Source organism: Anomaloglossus baeobatrachus, chromosome 4, assembly GCF_048569485.1.
Source record: "Anomaloglossus baeobatrachus isolate aAnoBae1 chromosome 4, aAnoBae1.hap1, whole genome shotgun sequence".
NCBI classification, from domain to species: Eukaryota; Metazoa; Chordata; class Amphibia; order Anura; family Aromobatidae; genus Anomaloglossus; species Anomaloglossus baeobatrachus.
Window position 1 is genome coordinate 494100581 of NC_134356.1, and position 16853 is coordinate 494117433.

Genomic DNA, 16853 nt, shown 5'->3' on the forward strand with positions numbered 1-16853 from the left:
CCTGGCAGGAAAATGTAATAAACATGGTCACCACAACTGACTACCCATTTCCGTCTCAAGCTATTTACCTTGGCATAAACCTGCTTGTGTTCCTCCAGGAAAAGCCAATCACTGCTCGAGGGTGGGCTAGGTACACAAAGGAAAAGTTGACTTCAACCTGGCTCCCCTTCTTTTCTAGGACTTCATGAGGTAAAAAAGAGGTTTTCCATCCAGTCAAAGGGTACCAGACCTTCATCAGACAGTCATCCTGTTGAGAAATTTGCATTTAGCATGCATCTATATATTTCCCCACAACTTTCAGATCACTTAGTGTTTCTTTACACCTAGATATTTTCCCGTCTATTTTTGAGAGCAATAAAAGTTCTAAAAAAGTGTCTCGATGAATCAGACTTGCTTTTTGTAACATTTTCTTTTCCAATAATTGGGAGAAAATTTAAGTGGTTCATACAAAGCTAAGCAACGTATGGAAAAAATTAGAATATAGTACTCCGCTATTTCATATCAGGTTGTATAGATCAGCGGTGTGTAAAGCCCCCATCACATAGCGAGATCGCTAGCGAGATCACTGAAACGTCAAAGGTTTTGTGACGTATCAGCGACCTCGCCAGCGATATCGCTGTGTGTGACAAGCAGCAGCGAGCGGGCCCCTGCTGCAAGGTCGCTGATCATTACAAAACGATCAGGACCATTTTTTGCTCGTTGGTCTCCCGCTATGCAGCATGCATCGGCGTGTTTGACGGCGGAGGACCAACGATCTGAATGTGCAGGGAGCCGGCGTCTGGCAGCCTGTAAGTGGCAGTACGCTGGTAACCATGGTACGCATCGGGTAACTATGCAAAGCGCTTTGCTTAGTTACCTGATGTGTACCATGGTTACCAGCGTACGCCGGTTACAGGCTGCCAGACGCCGGCTCCCTACACACGTAGCCAGGGTACACATCGGGTAACTATGCAAAGCGCTTTGCATAGTTACCCGATGTGTACCCTGGCTACCAAGCACAGCGTCATTATACAGGTCGCTGGTGGCTGGTCTCTGATTGCTGTGGAGATCTGCCTGATTGACAGCTCACCAGCGACCATGTAGCGACGCTCCAGCGATCCCTGCCAGGTCGGATCGCTGGTGGGATCGCTGAAACGTCGCTACGTGTGACGGGACCCTAAGATATACAGATCTGCAACTAAAGGTTAGGACTTTGGTCAAATTGTAAAAAGGCCTGAGATGTGGTAATTAGGATGCACAGATCAATGTTTACAAAAGTACTGAGATCACTAGAAATGTCCCATTGTATGACAACCATTAGTGATACACCCTGGCCAACAACTCTGTGTAATTTCAATACAGTGTACAAATGTAGAATAACCAGGATGTTGTTATCCATTGTAAGTGTATTGAAAAGAAAGAACACATTGAGAATGCCGTTCTTTGTTCACAAGGGGAGACATGGCATCTCCAGGTGGGTGGGGGAAATAGATAGTTGGATATTCAAATATGAAATAAAGGACCTAAGTGCACAAGGGGAAGGTGCTGGAGAGACTGAAGGAGAGGATATTCCAATGAGAGGAGGGCCACACTAAGGGGGCAAAACAGGAGACACTATATGAAGGGTTCCTGGTAACTATGAAATGACAGTAAGCTGAAGGAACGCATATGTCTTTGTTGTAATATTGTAATGATTTTGCTAGTGGTTATTTGTTTTATCAATTTTATACTGCTCATTTAGTTTGGGTTATAAAATGGTTTTTTTATACACTTTTGCTGTTGTCTTTCTTTGAAGATGGTCCCCTAGGATCTACATTGCGATATTGTTGCAATATTCTTATCATTTGATATTTTTCATGTTGATGTTCAATATCCTTGTCATTCGACATTGATATTCTGCCTGATAATGGTATTTCTACAATTGTACATGCTTATAAAAGGACCATTCTCCAGTTTGAGCATGTGAAGCTGACCACATAATAGAATACAGTAGTGGCTGCAGACATAAGTAATACATCGTTTTTATTATTTTAAATGTCTCCTGTCCATTCTGGAGATAGTTCTTAAGGTTTAGGTTATAAGTTATGTTAAGTACAACTGGGCATTACCAGAGATTGACCAATCATGGAGGGGAGAAAAAGGTGTGAGACGTAATGACAGTCTGCTCTCCTCACTGGTCTCACTGACAGTGTGATTACTAACACTTCTTTAGCTTTCATCTCATGCAGTCAACATGAGGGAAGGGGTAATAAAGCAGGCTAGTTTCACACTTGCGTTGGACAGGATCCGTAGCATTGCGTTGTGTGACGCATGCAACGGATGCGTTGCATATAGTGGCACAACGGATGCTACGGATCGTACAAAATAACGCAATCCGTTATAGGTATTTTCCTTGACTTTACACATCTGAGCATGCGCAGTTGTGTAAAGACGGATGCATTAACGGAATCCGTCAAATGACGCATTCTAACGGAATCCGCCACCATAGGCGTCCATTATAAAAACAACGGACGCCAAACGGATTCCTGCAGGTTGCGTTTTTTTGACACTCCGCCAAGCGCAGTAAAATGCTACATGCAGCGTTCCATCCGCCCGACGCAGCGTCAAAATAACGACGCTGCGTCGTCCAGCAGATGCAACACAGACACTTGCGTTACAGTGCTTCGTCCATATAAGTCTATGGAGAATAGCGCAGTGCGTTAATGGACTGCGCTATTCTCCATAGTGACGGAATGCGCTGAACGCAAGTGTGAAAGTAGCCTTACAGTATTGAGAGGAGAGTTGGTAGAAGTGTTTGTAATGAGACAAAGCTCAGCTCTGTTGTACTACTACTCCAACCACACTGACTGCAGTGAGATGAAGGCTAAAGACTTATTAGTAAATCACACTCTGTCTGCTCTATTACCAGAACTACCTAATCACATACACCTCTGCAGTTAGATCAGTCAAGAGAACACCTTGTCTGTCATTCAATGCCTGACACAGCAGAAAGCCTAATGTAAGCTATTGTGGGGGGGGGGGGTTCTTTTTTCCTCTGTATGTTGCTGCCTGCTTATAACTGGTTAACCTCATGCAGTGGAAAAAGTACACACTCCAAGAGACAAATCTGTGGTAGTGCTCAGTTGGGCTTATAAAATATAACCTAAACTTAAAAGTAAATATCTCGGTAACGAAGGGGACAAAGGTAAAAAAAAAAAAAATACAAACTACAATTTAATCAGCTTTGCCGTCAATATTCCATGATGTAGCCAATTTAACATGCTCAAACTGGTGAAAGAGTCTCTTGAACCATGGATAAGATTTTGTTTGCTGGAGCCTTTCTTCTATTTCCAGACATCACTTCAAAATAAAAATAGTTTTATTCAAAGAAATGCTTATGTATTCTGCTATAAGAATGTGATCCTGTATAATGCCATTGACTATTACTTCACAGCAAGAAATAAACTTCAATAAAACTACATTTACTCTGGAGAAAATATAACTTCTTTTGTTTATTCTGTGGAGATTTTCACATTACGGAGCAGAACACTGGTCTCTGACAGACCAATAACTAGAAAATATGGACAGATGAAACACTGTTGTGGGCTGACCTTTAATAATTCTACACAATGATGGAACCACATGAAAAGCAATATCATATTATACCGTTATCAGTCATTCGTCAGATAAAACAGGAACATCTCAGTACCTTACAGCTCCCTTGCCAGTCTTTCTTACATTTTCGTCTCCCCTTAGATTGTGGAGCTACAACTTAAAGAAATCTGAATAACCAGTAACTATAGTGGGTGTACCTGAGCTCAGGAGCCTAGAAAGACTCAAATGTTCCTTTTGGCCCATATGAGAAGATCAATACTTTTCTAGACTGATGATAAATGAAGCCCTAAGGGGATTTTGCATTGAGGGTCATAAGATACGTATTACACCACTGTAAATAGCCTTCACTATATTATTTTATTTTCTAATTGCTATCGGTACCTATGGAGTAGATATTGGGATCCTTCAAGGAGCGGTCCAGAAAAGAAAGACGCAGAGTTTCCTAATATTTTTCTACAGTATTACATATAGCAAGAATGTGAAAGGACAATCAAGTCCTAGTTTTATTGTATTCTTGAAAATGTAGTACATTTTTACAGTATTCACAACAGCAACTGTATCAAGGAAGAAAATTTAACTGGCTAATTAACACAGCCAGGGCCTGCCTCTAACAGCCGTAGGTGGCATAGAGGTTTACCCGCGACTGTTAACCTGTTAAATGCCCCTGTCAAATTTGGTCATTGGCATTAAAAGCGTGCCAGCATAGGGGCACATCATTCACTCATGTGGGTGCGTCAGCAGCAAATCCTGTAACAGGGCAACAATGGATTGCAATGACAGTGTGAGATGGAAAGGAAACTGCAGTGTGAACTACTGGCCACCAGAGGTCACTATCTTGGGTCGGTGAGGGACAGAGCACGAGAGAAATGACCATCCGGCGTCATCATTGGCCGGATGGTGACCCAGGAACCACCTGAATTACCCTAGGATTTCTTTGTGCACCAACTCCATTGGTTAGAAGGAGAGACTGTTGTATTATGGATGACTATCATTAAAGAGGGGAGGAATGTAAGGGGGTGGACAGACTGACACATTCTCCCTGAAGACATCAATGTTGTTGTGCTAATATGATAATGTATTACTGTTTAATAAAATGTTATTGCCTCATGTTATCTGTTATATTTATCCCCCACCACCACCACCACACCCCTCCCCCGGGGACCATGGCATCCTGTGTTCAGGAATAATAACCAGCAAGGGAGAGGGTCGAGTCTCAGGGCACAAACAAAATACAAGTTCCAAAAGCAGTGTAGAGAGTGCGAGAGGAAGTGAAAGTGAAAGGAAAGGGGAAGCTGTGGTGTGGAACATCAGGCTTGTACTAGAAAGGAAAAGCATGAAGAACTGTTAGGCTGCTGTCACACTACGTTTTTTTAACATGCGTCATGAACGTTTTTTTAACGCAAAAACAGATCCAGTGCAAATGCGTTTTCATTTCAATGCATTTGCAATGGACTCGCGTCAATATGCGTTCACATGCAGTCTAGTCAGGATCCAGCGACTTGCAGTTTTTTTAACTTTTTTCAAAAAACGCTACGCTACTTGTAGCGTTTTTGAGCTGCGTCCAAATACTGCAAATTGCTGGATCCTGACTAAACAGCATGCAAACGCATGTGAATGGTGGTATGCTGATAAACAAGATCCTGTTTGGCCAGAAACCAGCCTGGCATGATCACAGTCTCTCTCACAGTCAGTCAGTCACTCTCTCCCTCCCCTATCTATTCTCTCCTCTCTTCTCTTTCTCTCCCCTCTCCCCTGTTTTCTCTCTCTCCTCTCTTTGCCTCTCTCCTCTCCCCTCCTCTCTCATCTCCCTCTCTCTCCTCTCACTCTCTTCTTCCACTGTCTCTCTCTCTCTCCTCTCTATCTCCCCTCTCTCCTCCCTTCTCTCTCCTCCTCTCTGCTCTCTTGTCCTCTCCTCTTCTCTCTCCTCTCTTCTCCTCCTCTCCTCTCTCTCATTTATTTTCCTCTCTGCTCTCTCCTCTCTTCTCTCTTCTCCAATCCTCTCTTCTCTCTTCTCTCTCTTCTCCTCTCCTCTCTTTACCTCTTTCCTTTCTCTTTTGCCCCAGCTGCGTATGAATTTCCAGTCTGTCACATTCAGTTCCTCTCACACCCGATCACATGACTCTAATGCCTGCCCATAAACTTCAAGTGACAGGATCCAGTAAAATAACACATGCGTTTGCATGCGTTTTTCTTTGCAAAAACAGGATCCGCCTTTGCAGCAAAAAAAACGGATTTTTGTGTACTCACCGTAAAATCGTTTTCTCTTAGCCATCATTGGGGGACACAGGACCATGGGTGTTATGCTGCTTATCCATAGGAGGACACTAAGTAGATGCAAAGATGTTAGCTCCACCCCTGCAGTATACACCCCCTGGCTCAGCCAGGCTTCTTCAGTTTTAGTACACAAGCAGTAGAACAAGTAACAACAAACGTGAGTGAATACTAACAAAAAAATATTGAGAAACAAAAAATTAAGGCCCAACAGGGCAACAGGGTGGGTGCTGTGGCCCCCAATGATGGCTAAGAGAAAACAATTTTACGGTGAGTACACAAAAATCCGTTTTTCTCTGACGCCTCATTGGGAGACATAGGACCATGGGACGTCCTAAAGCAGTCCCTGGGTGGGTAAGCAATAAACAACGCAACCCAAGGACTAGGAACCAATCCCGGATAGCCAGGAGCACCTAGTGAGATAGGTGCTCTACTGTCGTTTTCAGTTTTCCTACCTAAGTTCACCTCATCCGAAGCCTGGGTATGGACTTGGTAATGCTCTGAAACAGTATGTAGGCAAGACCAGGTCGCTGCCTTACACCTATGTTCCACTGAAGCCTGATGCCTAATGGCCCAAGAGGCGCCAACTGCTCGCGTGGAATGAGTCCGCAGCCCACTAGGAATGGGCTTGAGTTGCAAGCGGTAGACCTCCTGGATCGCAGAGCAAATCTAGCGAGCCAGCGTTGCCTATGAAGCTGCCTGTCCTTTCTTAGGCATTTCAGGAATGACGAACAAGGAGTCCATGTTTCTAAAGAGGCTGTCCTGGATACGTAATATCTGAAAACATTCACAAGGTCTAGCGAACGTAGAGACTTATCCACCTTATGGACTGGGTGTGGACAAAAGGAAGGCAGAACTATGTCCTCGTTCAAATGAAACGGGGAAGTAACCTTCAGAAGAAAACCTGAAAGGGGGCGTAGAACCACCTTATCCTGGTGAAAGATCAGAAAGGGTTTGCGGCAAGAGAGTGCTGCCAGTTCCAAAACTTGTCTGATGGATGTAATCGCCACTAAGAATGTTATCTTCCAGGAGAGAAGAGCAAGAGAAGATTCCTTAAGAGGTTCAAAGGGGGACCTCTGGATACCGTCCAAAACGAGATTGAGGTCCCATGGCTCCAGCGACCGTTTGTACGGGGGAACTAGATGGTAAACGCCCTGGAGGAAGGTCTTGACTTGCGGATTGCAAGCTAGATGGCATTGATAGAATTATGAGAGAGATGAAACCTGCCCCTTAAGGGAGCTGAGGGCCAACCCCTTTTGCAACCTGACTGCAAAAAAAAAAAAAATTCAAAAAGGGAACGTTTTCCATGTACGGTGGTAAATACAGGATGAAGGCCGGCTTTCGGACACTGATAATGGTGGAGATGACCGCGGGAGAGAATCTCGCTCTTGTTAAAGTCTAGGTCTCAATGGCCAGGCCGTCAGCTTCAGGGCTCTGAAGTTCTAATGGGAAATAGGCTCTTGGGTCACCAGGTCTGGGATGCTTAAGAGGCGCCATGAGCAATTGTACTAATTCGACGTCCCAGGCGCGCCTGGGCCAGTCCGGTGCTATTAGTATCACCGGAACTTCTTCTGCCTTGATCTTCCTGATTACTAGCGGCAGCAGGGGCAGAGCTGGAAATATGTAAAGTAGACGGAAGCGACATCAGGAGGAGACTAGAGCATCCGCGCCAATGGACTGTGGATCACGTGACCTGGCTAAGAACGCGGGTACCTTTGCGTTCAACCTTGAGGCCATTAGATCCACGTCTGGTGTGCCCCAGCGAGTGCAGATGTGTGGGAACACTTCTGGGTGGAGAAACCACTCTCCGGCGGCCAGGCCTTGGCGACGTAGAAGGTCCACCGCCCAGTTCTCTACTCCCGGTATGTGTACCGCTGAAATCACAGACCCCGTCGATTCGGCCCAGGTGAGGATCCTGGGGAGCTTGAGATAAGCTGTCTTACTGCTGGTACCTCCCTGCCGATTGACAAAGGCCACAGCTGTTGCATTGTCCAATTGGACCCGAATGAAACGACCTGCTAGCAGATGGGGGGGGGACGACCTGAGCGCGAGAAAGGTCACGCTGATTTCCAGGATGATTTCTGGGAAGGGAAGACTCCTGGGGCGTCCAACATCCCGAAGCAGTGTGGAGCCAGTACGCTGCTCCCCAGCCTAAGAGGCTGGCGTCCCTGGTCAGGGGTAGCCAGTCCACTTGGGAGAGAAAATCTCCCTCTCGATATGGAAGAGGGCTGAAGCCACCAGAAAAGCGCATACCTCACTGAAGGTGTCAGGTGAAAAGTTTGTCCAAGGAAAAAAGGGGCTCTTGTTCCAGGGCAGCTAGAAGCGCCAGCTGCAGTGGTGTGGCTAAGCGAGAGGCACTGCCTCTATAGCCGCCTCTATCCTACCTAGCACTCTCACACTGAATCGTATGGAGCGAGAGGAGTACGTAGAAGGCAGTGTACCGCCGCCTGTTGTAGAGCGGTCGCCTTGTCTTGAGGGCGAAATATCAAGCCCCGAAGGGTGTCCAGGGACATGCCCAGGGAGGTGACGGATTTTGACGGGACCGGGGATGATTTGACTGGAGTCAGAAGCCACTCTAAGCGGGATAGGGTGCCCACAGAGATCTGCACGCTGGTTGAGCCCTTGATGAGGAGGTCATCCAAGCAAGGCAGAACAGCCACTCTCCTGGCGTGAAGGGCACTCATGGCGGCCGCCATGACCTTGGTGAAGACCCTTGGTGCTGTGGCAGGGCCGAGGGTAGGGCTACAAATGAAAAAAGAAGTCCTGAACCGCAAAGCGGAGGAAGTTTTGGTGAGCTGGGGTGAAGGGTATGTGCAGGCACGCGTCCCTGATAGCTATGGAGGCAAGGAATTCTCCTTCGACCATAAAGGTAATAATGGACCATGGGAACTCCATTCTGAATCTCCTTACGTGCACATGTTTGCTCAGGTGTTAGAGGTCCAGGATGGGTCGAACTGACTCGTCCTTTTTTGGGGACCACAAGAGGTTGGAATAGAAGGCCTTGAACCTCTCACCATCCGGAACAAGTACCATCACCCCCGCCGTTTGGAGGGAGTGGATTGCTGAGGAGAAGGCCTCGCGGTGTTTTGGAGCCTTTTGGGGGGGTTTGAGAGAAAAGACCGACCCGGGAATCGAGTCCGGAATTCAATGTGGTAACCGGAAGACACAGGATGTCGCACCCATTTGTGGTCTGAGGCGGCAGCCCAGATGGAGGAGGATGAGACTCCTCGGTCTTTGTCTCGACTGCCAGGACGAGGTGGACTCGGGAAGGGCTGAGAAGGTCGGGCCCTACGTGTCTAGTAAAAAAACGTCGTGGGCTAGAGTTGAGGGAGGGAGGTACTCTTTTCCTCCCGTGGCGTCAGGAAAAAGAGCCTGTCCAGACGGAAGCCGGGTGAGGGTCCACCGAGGCCGGATCGGCCCAGCCCTTAGAGACAGCTAAGCCAAAGGGGTACCGGGACTCCATGAGTTTACGGATACCGAAGCGGCGTCAAAAATGTCTTTTTTTTGAGGTTTCTTCACCCTTTTAAAGGAGACCACAGGGTCAGTAGTAGTGGATAGGAGATCTTCCACATGCAAAGTTTGGTTGATTGCTGCAATAAGGGAGTCCATCGCAGCTTGATCGCTCGGGGAGGTTGAAACCAAGGAATCATCCTGGTACAAACATCATTCCCCTTCCTCCGGCTCCTCAGAGACCGCGGAACATGTGGGAGAACCCCATCTGTGTACCCCCGAGGAAGAACCCTGGGTGTCATGCCCTTTTTCTGATCTGCAACTGGTGTGAGGACGATGTTGCATAGCCAGCACCGGGTTCTTGGAACTGTGCCCATTCCGGGGGACTGGGAGCCATAGGCTCTGGGCTTGCAGCGGTTGCTGCAGTGGTGGCGGGGGGGGTTGGGAGCTACAGTGGCACCGGACTCACGGAAGGAAGAGGTGCTATCAAACCCTAGTAGTTCAGTGTGGCAGGTAGTGCAGGCTCAACATTAGAAGTCTTATAGCTGTTACTGTAGTTGTGCAGGGCATAAAACATGTGACTGCAGCCGTAGCTTATCGCATGTCGGAGGGGGCGAGGCTTAGCTCCGACAAGAAGGTCGACATGAGGAAATATAATAAAATGGTGGGAAGGGACTCCCCTTTCCCCCTCCAGCCCTGCACAACAACGGTGGACAGAAAAAAACTCCATAAGTGTACCGCAGCTGCTGGTGCACTGAGTCCTGGGATCTCTCCCCCTCTCCCCGCCACAGGTGGAATGCTATGCAGGAGTCTGCAAACAGCCCATGTGAATCCAGACAGTGACCTCTGCTCCAATTCATGTCAGGGAGGATTCTTCAGTTAAAAATCATGTCAGGGAGGAGTCCTCAGGTAAAATTCCTGTCAGGGAGGAGTCCTCAGGTAAAATTCCTGTCAGGGAGGATTCCCCAGGTAAAATTCCTGTCAGGGAGGTTTCCTCAGGTAAAATTCCTGTCAGGGAAAATTTCTCAGGTAAAATTCCTGTCAGGGAGGATTCCTCAGGTAAAATTCCTGTCAGGGAAAATTTCTCAGGTAAAATTCCTGTCAGGGAGGATTCCTCAGTTAAAATTCCTGTCAGGGAGGATTCGTCAGTTAAAATTCCTGTCAGGGAGGATTCCTTAGGGTACTTTCACACATCCGGATTTTTGCTCTGCGGCACAATACGGCGTTCTGCAGAAAAACCGCAACCGGCTTTTGTAACGCCGGTTGCGGTTTTTTTTTGTATAGACTTACATTAGTGCCGTATTGTGCCGCAGGGGCTTGCGTTCGGTCCGGTTTTTGCCGCATGCGGCAGATTTAGCCGATGCGGCGGCCGGATCGAACGTTCCCTGCAACGTTTTTTGCTCCGGCAAAAAACACCGCATCGCGCCGCATCCGGCCGCTGCGGCGCATTTTTCAATGCATGCCTATGGCGGCCGGATGCGGCGCGATGCGGCAATAACCGCATCCAGCCGCCGCATGCGGTTCTTGCCACTGCGCATGCTCAGTAGCATGCCGCAAGCGGCAAAAACCGGACGGGCCGCATGTAAAAACTTATGCAAAGGATGCGGTGTTTTCACCGCATCCGTTGCATAGTTTTCACAGCCGGATTGAGCCGCAGGGCTCAAACCGGATGTGTGAAAGTAGCCTTAGCTACAATTCCTGTCAGGGAGGATCTCACCTCAGCTCCAGTGTGGAGATTCTGACGCCTGCTGTGTCTGGTCACACTTGGTGCAGAGCGTGTATCAACTCAGAGCCTGCCAGAGGGACTGAGGAAGTTTGTTATCGGCTCTGGGCTCTGGAAAAATCGGTGCCATCAGACCCTTCGTCTAGTGACGAACAGCCCAGGATCCAGCGTCGCAGGAGGGGGTACGGGGAGGCAACACTCAGCGTTCCCGCCTGTTGATGGTTTTGGGAAATCGGTCCCTGAAGGAAACCGTCGCCCTCTAAAAACAAAAAATTCTTGCTGCAGTAGTCTGCAGAGATGTGCCTCCTATAGATACTAAGCTAAAACTGAAGTAGCCTGGCTAAGCCAGGGGGTGTATATTGCAGGGGAGGAGCTAACATCTTTGCATCTACTTCGTGTCCTCCTGTGGATAAGCACCTTAACACCCATGGTCCATGGTCCTGTGTCCCCCAATGAGGCGTCAGAGAAAACGTTCACGAGGCATGTTAAAAAAACGTAGTGTGAAAGCAGTACTTCAGGCCAGTTGGGGACTACTGCAAAAAAAAATGTAGAACTAAAGAATTTGTGTTGCTGAGCCGTAAGGGAACTTTAGAGGAAAAAGGGAGCACCTAACTGAGGACACTGGAATAGTGGTATTAGCTGTACGAGTGGCCCTCAGGAAGCAGTAGAGCAAGTGTTGGGGTATAGCAGCTATAGCAACACACATTGACCCGTGTGGCCCTTTATCTGGTTAGATGAAGGCGATCCAACTGTCTAACTATTCGTTTGTTGTCACCATGGCCAAAAAAAACCTGGTATCGGTAACTCTGGGAAAGGAGCCGATTTATTGTCAAGCTCAAGATGGTTAAGGTGATATCAGCTACCCTCTGCTCACAAGTTTTGCCATTTATAAAAAGAGCGCTGCTTGTAAAAGCCGGTTTGGTTTCTTCATTGTAAGTTGTAAGCAGGATAGTACCGCACAACCTGCAACACAGTGGAACTTGGATATCTCAGACTCCGAAGTACCGTCACATACACACACGTAACCCCCAATTTTCTGCAGCATGCCTGGGAGTGAAGGATGAGGCCCTTTCTCATGACTACCACCTCGGGCCACGTTACAACAGCAGGTCTGTCGAACACCTGAATGTGGGTCACCACAGAGCTCCTTTGAAACCCAACCCGTAGCTAGATTTTAGAGTAGGAGCATTCTGATTAACGTCTGATGTTTTTTAAGCAATAACAATTGATCCTGGGCAAACTGACTAGAAATACTGTATTCAGAACTCTTTAATTATAGAAATCCCCATCAACATTGAAACTGTAACACAAAAAAAGAGAAGTTGTGGAATTATGGAAACAAAATGATCTATAGAAATGTTAATGAAATGATATCGAAATGATGAAAAATGGAAACAATGTTCGAAATATGCACTTGGGAGCGCAAATCATTAAGAATGGCTCCTGGCAATTGCTGACCAATGATGTTCCAGATGTGCTCTATGGGAGTAAACTCTGCAGGCTATGGTACCACATTGAGGGCATGTAGGCGGCTCGCAATATCAAGAGAAACATGCAAACTGTCATTGTTATATTAACAATTGGCTTCTTGGAGACTTTAGAGAAATGGCAGTACGACTGGTTTCACGATCAAATCTGTGTAAAGCTGAGCTGTTTAGTGTACCTGACTATACAGGTTTCCGGATACTGTACATTATGCCAACTCACAACATAACCCCAGGAGCAAGACCAGGGTGACTTTTTCTTATGAAGGCCTTGTCATGACGTTTCCCAGGTTTTCCCAGATTCAACCTTTTTTCATATACTTGAAAACTTTTTTCTTTTCACAGCATTTATTAATATTTACTATATTTATTAGTACTTTTAGAGGACTTGAACCTGCCATCATCTGATTAGACTATATAGCAATACCACATTTTCTGCATGTTGTAAAAATCACGCTCTACCAAGGATTATAGTCACTTACAATATAAAGGCTCCTGGCAGCACAAGAATGTTCTCACTTCAATGCTAGGGGTGATATCAGAAAAGCCAGATGGTCTATATCAGAGGTGTCAAACACGCGACCCCTCAGGCTGCTTCCTGCAGCCTGTCGGCCCGTGGACCCGGTAACGGCCGCGGCCAGTACAGGGGCCGTAGCCGTCAGAGATTTATTTAAGATGAACGTTTTGCCGATGCTGCAGAGTCAAGCACTCTCTGCACAACTTAATTCTGCCACTGGCCAATCACAGGCAAGCAACTGACGTATATAATCTTAGTTGCTTGGCTAGCGTCTGCTATAGAGAACTTGACTCTGCGCAGCGCTGGCAAAACGTTCATCTGCATTTCAGGTGAAGCACTGACAAAGACTGCAATCATTACGCTGAGGGAAAGGAAGACAGGTGAAAAGAACGTTTTGGTGTGTGTGTGTGTGTGTGTGTGCGTGAATGTGTGTGTGTGCGTGAATGTGTGTGTGTGTGTGCGTGTGTGTGTGTGCGCGCGCATGTAAAAAATGGCACAAGAGGGGACATTGCTACAAGAAGAGGACCTGCATGGGCATATTAGTACAGGATGGGCACAAGGATGAACACATTACCACAGGATGGGCACATTAGTATAGGATGTGGACAAGAGTGGGCATATTCCTTCAGGATGTGGACAAGGATGGGCACATTTCTACAGGATGGTGACCAAAATGGGCACATTACTACAAGATGGGGACAAGGATGAGCACATTACTACAGGATGGGGACAAGGATGGGCACATTACTACAGGATGGGGACAAGGATGGGCACATTACTACAGAATGGAGACAAGGATGGGCACATTACTACAGAATGAGGACTAGGATGGGACATTGGTACAAGATTAACCGTAAACGGGACATTACGGTACTACAAGAAGAGGACCTGCATGGGCACATTAGTACAGGATGGGCACAATGATAGACACATTACCACAGGATGAGCACATTCCTACAGGATGGAGATAAGGATGGCCATATTACTTCAGGATGTGGACAAGGATGGGGAGCATTACTACAAGAAGAGGACAAGGATGGGCACATTACTACAGGATGGAAATAAGGGATGAGCACATTACTACAAGGGGACAACAAAGGGCACATTACTACAGCAAAATGGCGAGCAGAATGATGCACATTGCTACAAGAAGGGAAACAGGATGCGGGACATTACTAAAAGATGAGGACCAGGATGGGACCATTGCTATATATATATATATATATATATATATATATATATCATACACTACAGTTCAAAAGTTTGGGATCACTTAGATATTTCCTTACTTTGAAAGAAAAGCCTATTTTTTTCAATGAAGCTAACATTAAATTAAACAAAAATACACTCTATACATTGTTAATGTGGTAAACGACTATTCTAGCTTCAAACGTCTCGTTTTTAATGCAATATCTACATAGGTGTATAGAGGCCTATTTCCACCAACCACCACTCCAGTGTTCTAATGGTACATTGTGTTTGCTAACTGTGTTAGAAGGCTAATTGGATATTTAGAAATCCCTTGAAACCCATGTGCAAGTATGTTAGCACAGCTGAAAACTGTTTTGCTGATTAGAGAAGCTATAAAACTGACCTTCCTTTGAGCTAGTTGAGAATCTGGGGCATTACATTTGTTGGTTCCATTAAACTCTCAAAATGGCTAGAAAAAGAGAACTTTCATGTGAAACTCGACAGTCTATTCTTGATCTTAGAAATGAAGGATATTCCATGCGAGAAATTGCCAAAAAAACTGAAGATTTCCTACAACGGTGTGTAGTACTATCTTCAGAGGAGTACATCAAAGTACATCAAACTCTAGTTTGAGAAATCGACACCTCACAGGACCTCAACTGGCAGCTTCATTTAATAGTACCCTCAAAACACCAGTGTCAACGTCTACAGTGAAGAGGCGTCTACGGGGATGCTGGCCTTCAGGGCAAAGTGGCAAAGAAAAAGGCATATCTGAGACTAGCAAATAAAAGGAAAAGATTAATATGGGCAAAATAACACAGACATTGGACAGAGGAAGATTGGAAAAAAAGTGTTATGGACAGACAAATCGAAGATTGAGGTGTTTGGATCACACAGAATATTTGTGAGACGCAGAACAACTGAAAAGCTGCTGGAAGAGTGCCTGACACCATCTGTCAAGCATGGTGGAGGTAATGTGATGATCTGGGCTTGCTTTAGTGCTGGTAAAGTGGGAGATGTGTACAATGTAAAAGGGATTTTGAATAAGGAAGGGTATCACTCCATTTTGCAATGCCATGCCATACCCTGTGGACAGCGCTTGATTGGAGCCAATTTCATCCTACAAGAGGACAATGACCCAAAGCACACCTCCAAATTATGCATGAACTATTTAGGGAAGAAGCAGGCAGCTGGTATTCTATCTGTAATGGAGTGGCCATCCCAATCACCAGATCTCAACCCTATTGAGCTGTTGTGGGAGCAGCATGACCGTATAGTACTCAAAAAGTGCCTATGAAGCCAATCCAACTTGTGGAAGGGGCTTCTGGAAGCATGGGGTGGAATATCTCCGGGTGACCCCAAACTTTTTAACTGTAGTGTATATACATATATATCTATACATACGTACGTATGTATGTATGTATGTATGTATGTATGTATGTATGTATGTATGTATATATATATATATATATATATATATATATATATATATATATATATATATATATATATATATATATTACACACACATACACACACACGCATATACACATATCTATATACATATACAGTATTTATAAACAAAAAACTGTACATGTTATTATATACAAACTACAAGTGTTCAAAAACAGTGACCCAAAGGTGTATAGAAAAAAAAATGGTACCAATAACAATGTCACTTTGTCCTGAAAAGAATGCATCCCCCAAATTTTTTGTTATTGTATGCGTGGGCCCTTATACCCAGCCGAGTCTGAGACCCCTGGTCTATATTCTGTGGGATTTAAAGGCAATGTGCTAAAAAATGATAATCAGGATGTTGTAAAAACTGCTAACTATGGGAAGATAAGACATGGTTCCTCATATGGATATCTGAGGAAAGAAGCACAGATTAGATAGAGGTTTGAGAGCGGAGCCAAGGATCACTGGGAAAGGAAAGCATTCAGAAAGTGGTCCTATAGGAAGACATTCCTGGGGAGGTGGGTCCAGGGAACAATGAAGATGGGCCTTCCAAAAAGAGGATATGCCGAATTGAATTAACAAGAAAGCACCAAGGGAAGTTCTGGCTGGAGATGCCTAAGGCTATGTGCGCACGTTGCGTAATTACATGCAGTTACGCTGCGCTTTGTAGCGCAGCGTAACTGCATGCATCCTGCGTCCCCTGCATAATCTATGGAGATTATGCAGGAGCCGTGCGCACGTGGCGTCTTAGAGCGCAGCGCTTCGGCTGCTGCCCGAAGCGCGCGTTCTTAGAAGTAACAGGTCACTTCTTCCGTGCGCTTTGCCTGCAGCCCCTGCTGTCTATGGGAGGAGCTGCAGGCAGAGCGCATGAAATCGGCTTTTTTTTTTTTTCACTACGGACATTTTCTGCAGCGATTTGAAGCGCACGTGTGCTCTTCAGAGTGCTGCAGAAATTTCTGCAGTGACTGTACGCAACGTGCGCACATAGCCTTAGTGTGGATGGAGTTTCTTTCTGATAATTATAACATTATTGAATGACTGTAAACATGAGGAATCAATGTCTTTTTTCTTTAGTAACAATGTGATATTGTGATTTTTGTTGTTGTTGTATTAATTTTATAATGCTATTTATTTCTGGCTATTTTGTTCTATAGTTTTAGGAGTTTTTTCTTTGCAGATTGTCCCC

The 16853-nt window shown here is 45.8% G+C and overlaps 1 protein-coding gene across 3 annotated transcripts in view; it reads right to left on the reverse strand.

Moving 5' to 3' along the window:
- Positions 1 to 16853, reverse strand: part of DMXL2 (Dmx like 2) — a 315382-nt gene that overhangs the window by 262797 nt on the left and 35732 nt on the right. For all 3 annotated transcript variants that reach the window (XM_075345795.1, XM_075345794.1, XM_075345793.1), the window contains exon 7: positions 69 to 247. In XM_075345795.1, the coding sequence (XP_075201910.1) occupies positions 69 to 247 (179 nt within the window). The remainder of the gene's footprint in view (positions 1 to 68; positions 248 to 16853) is intronic.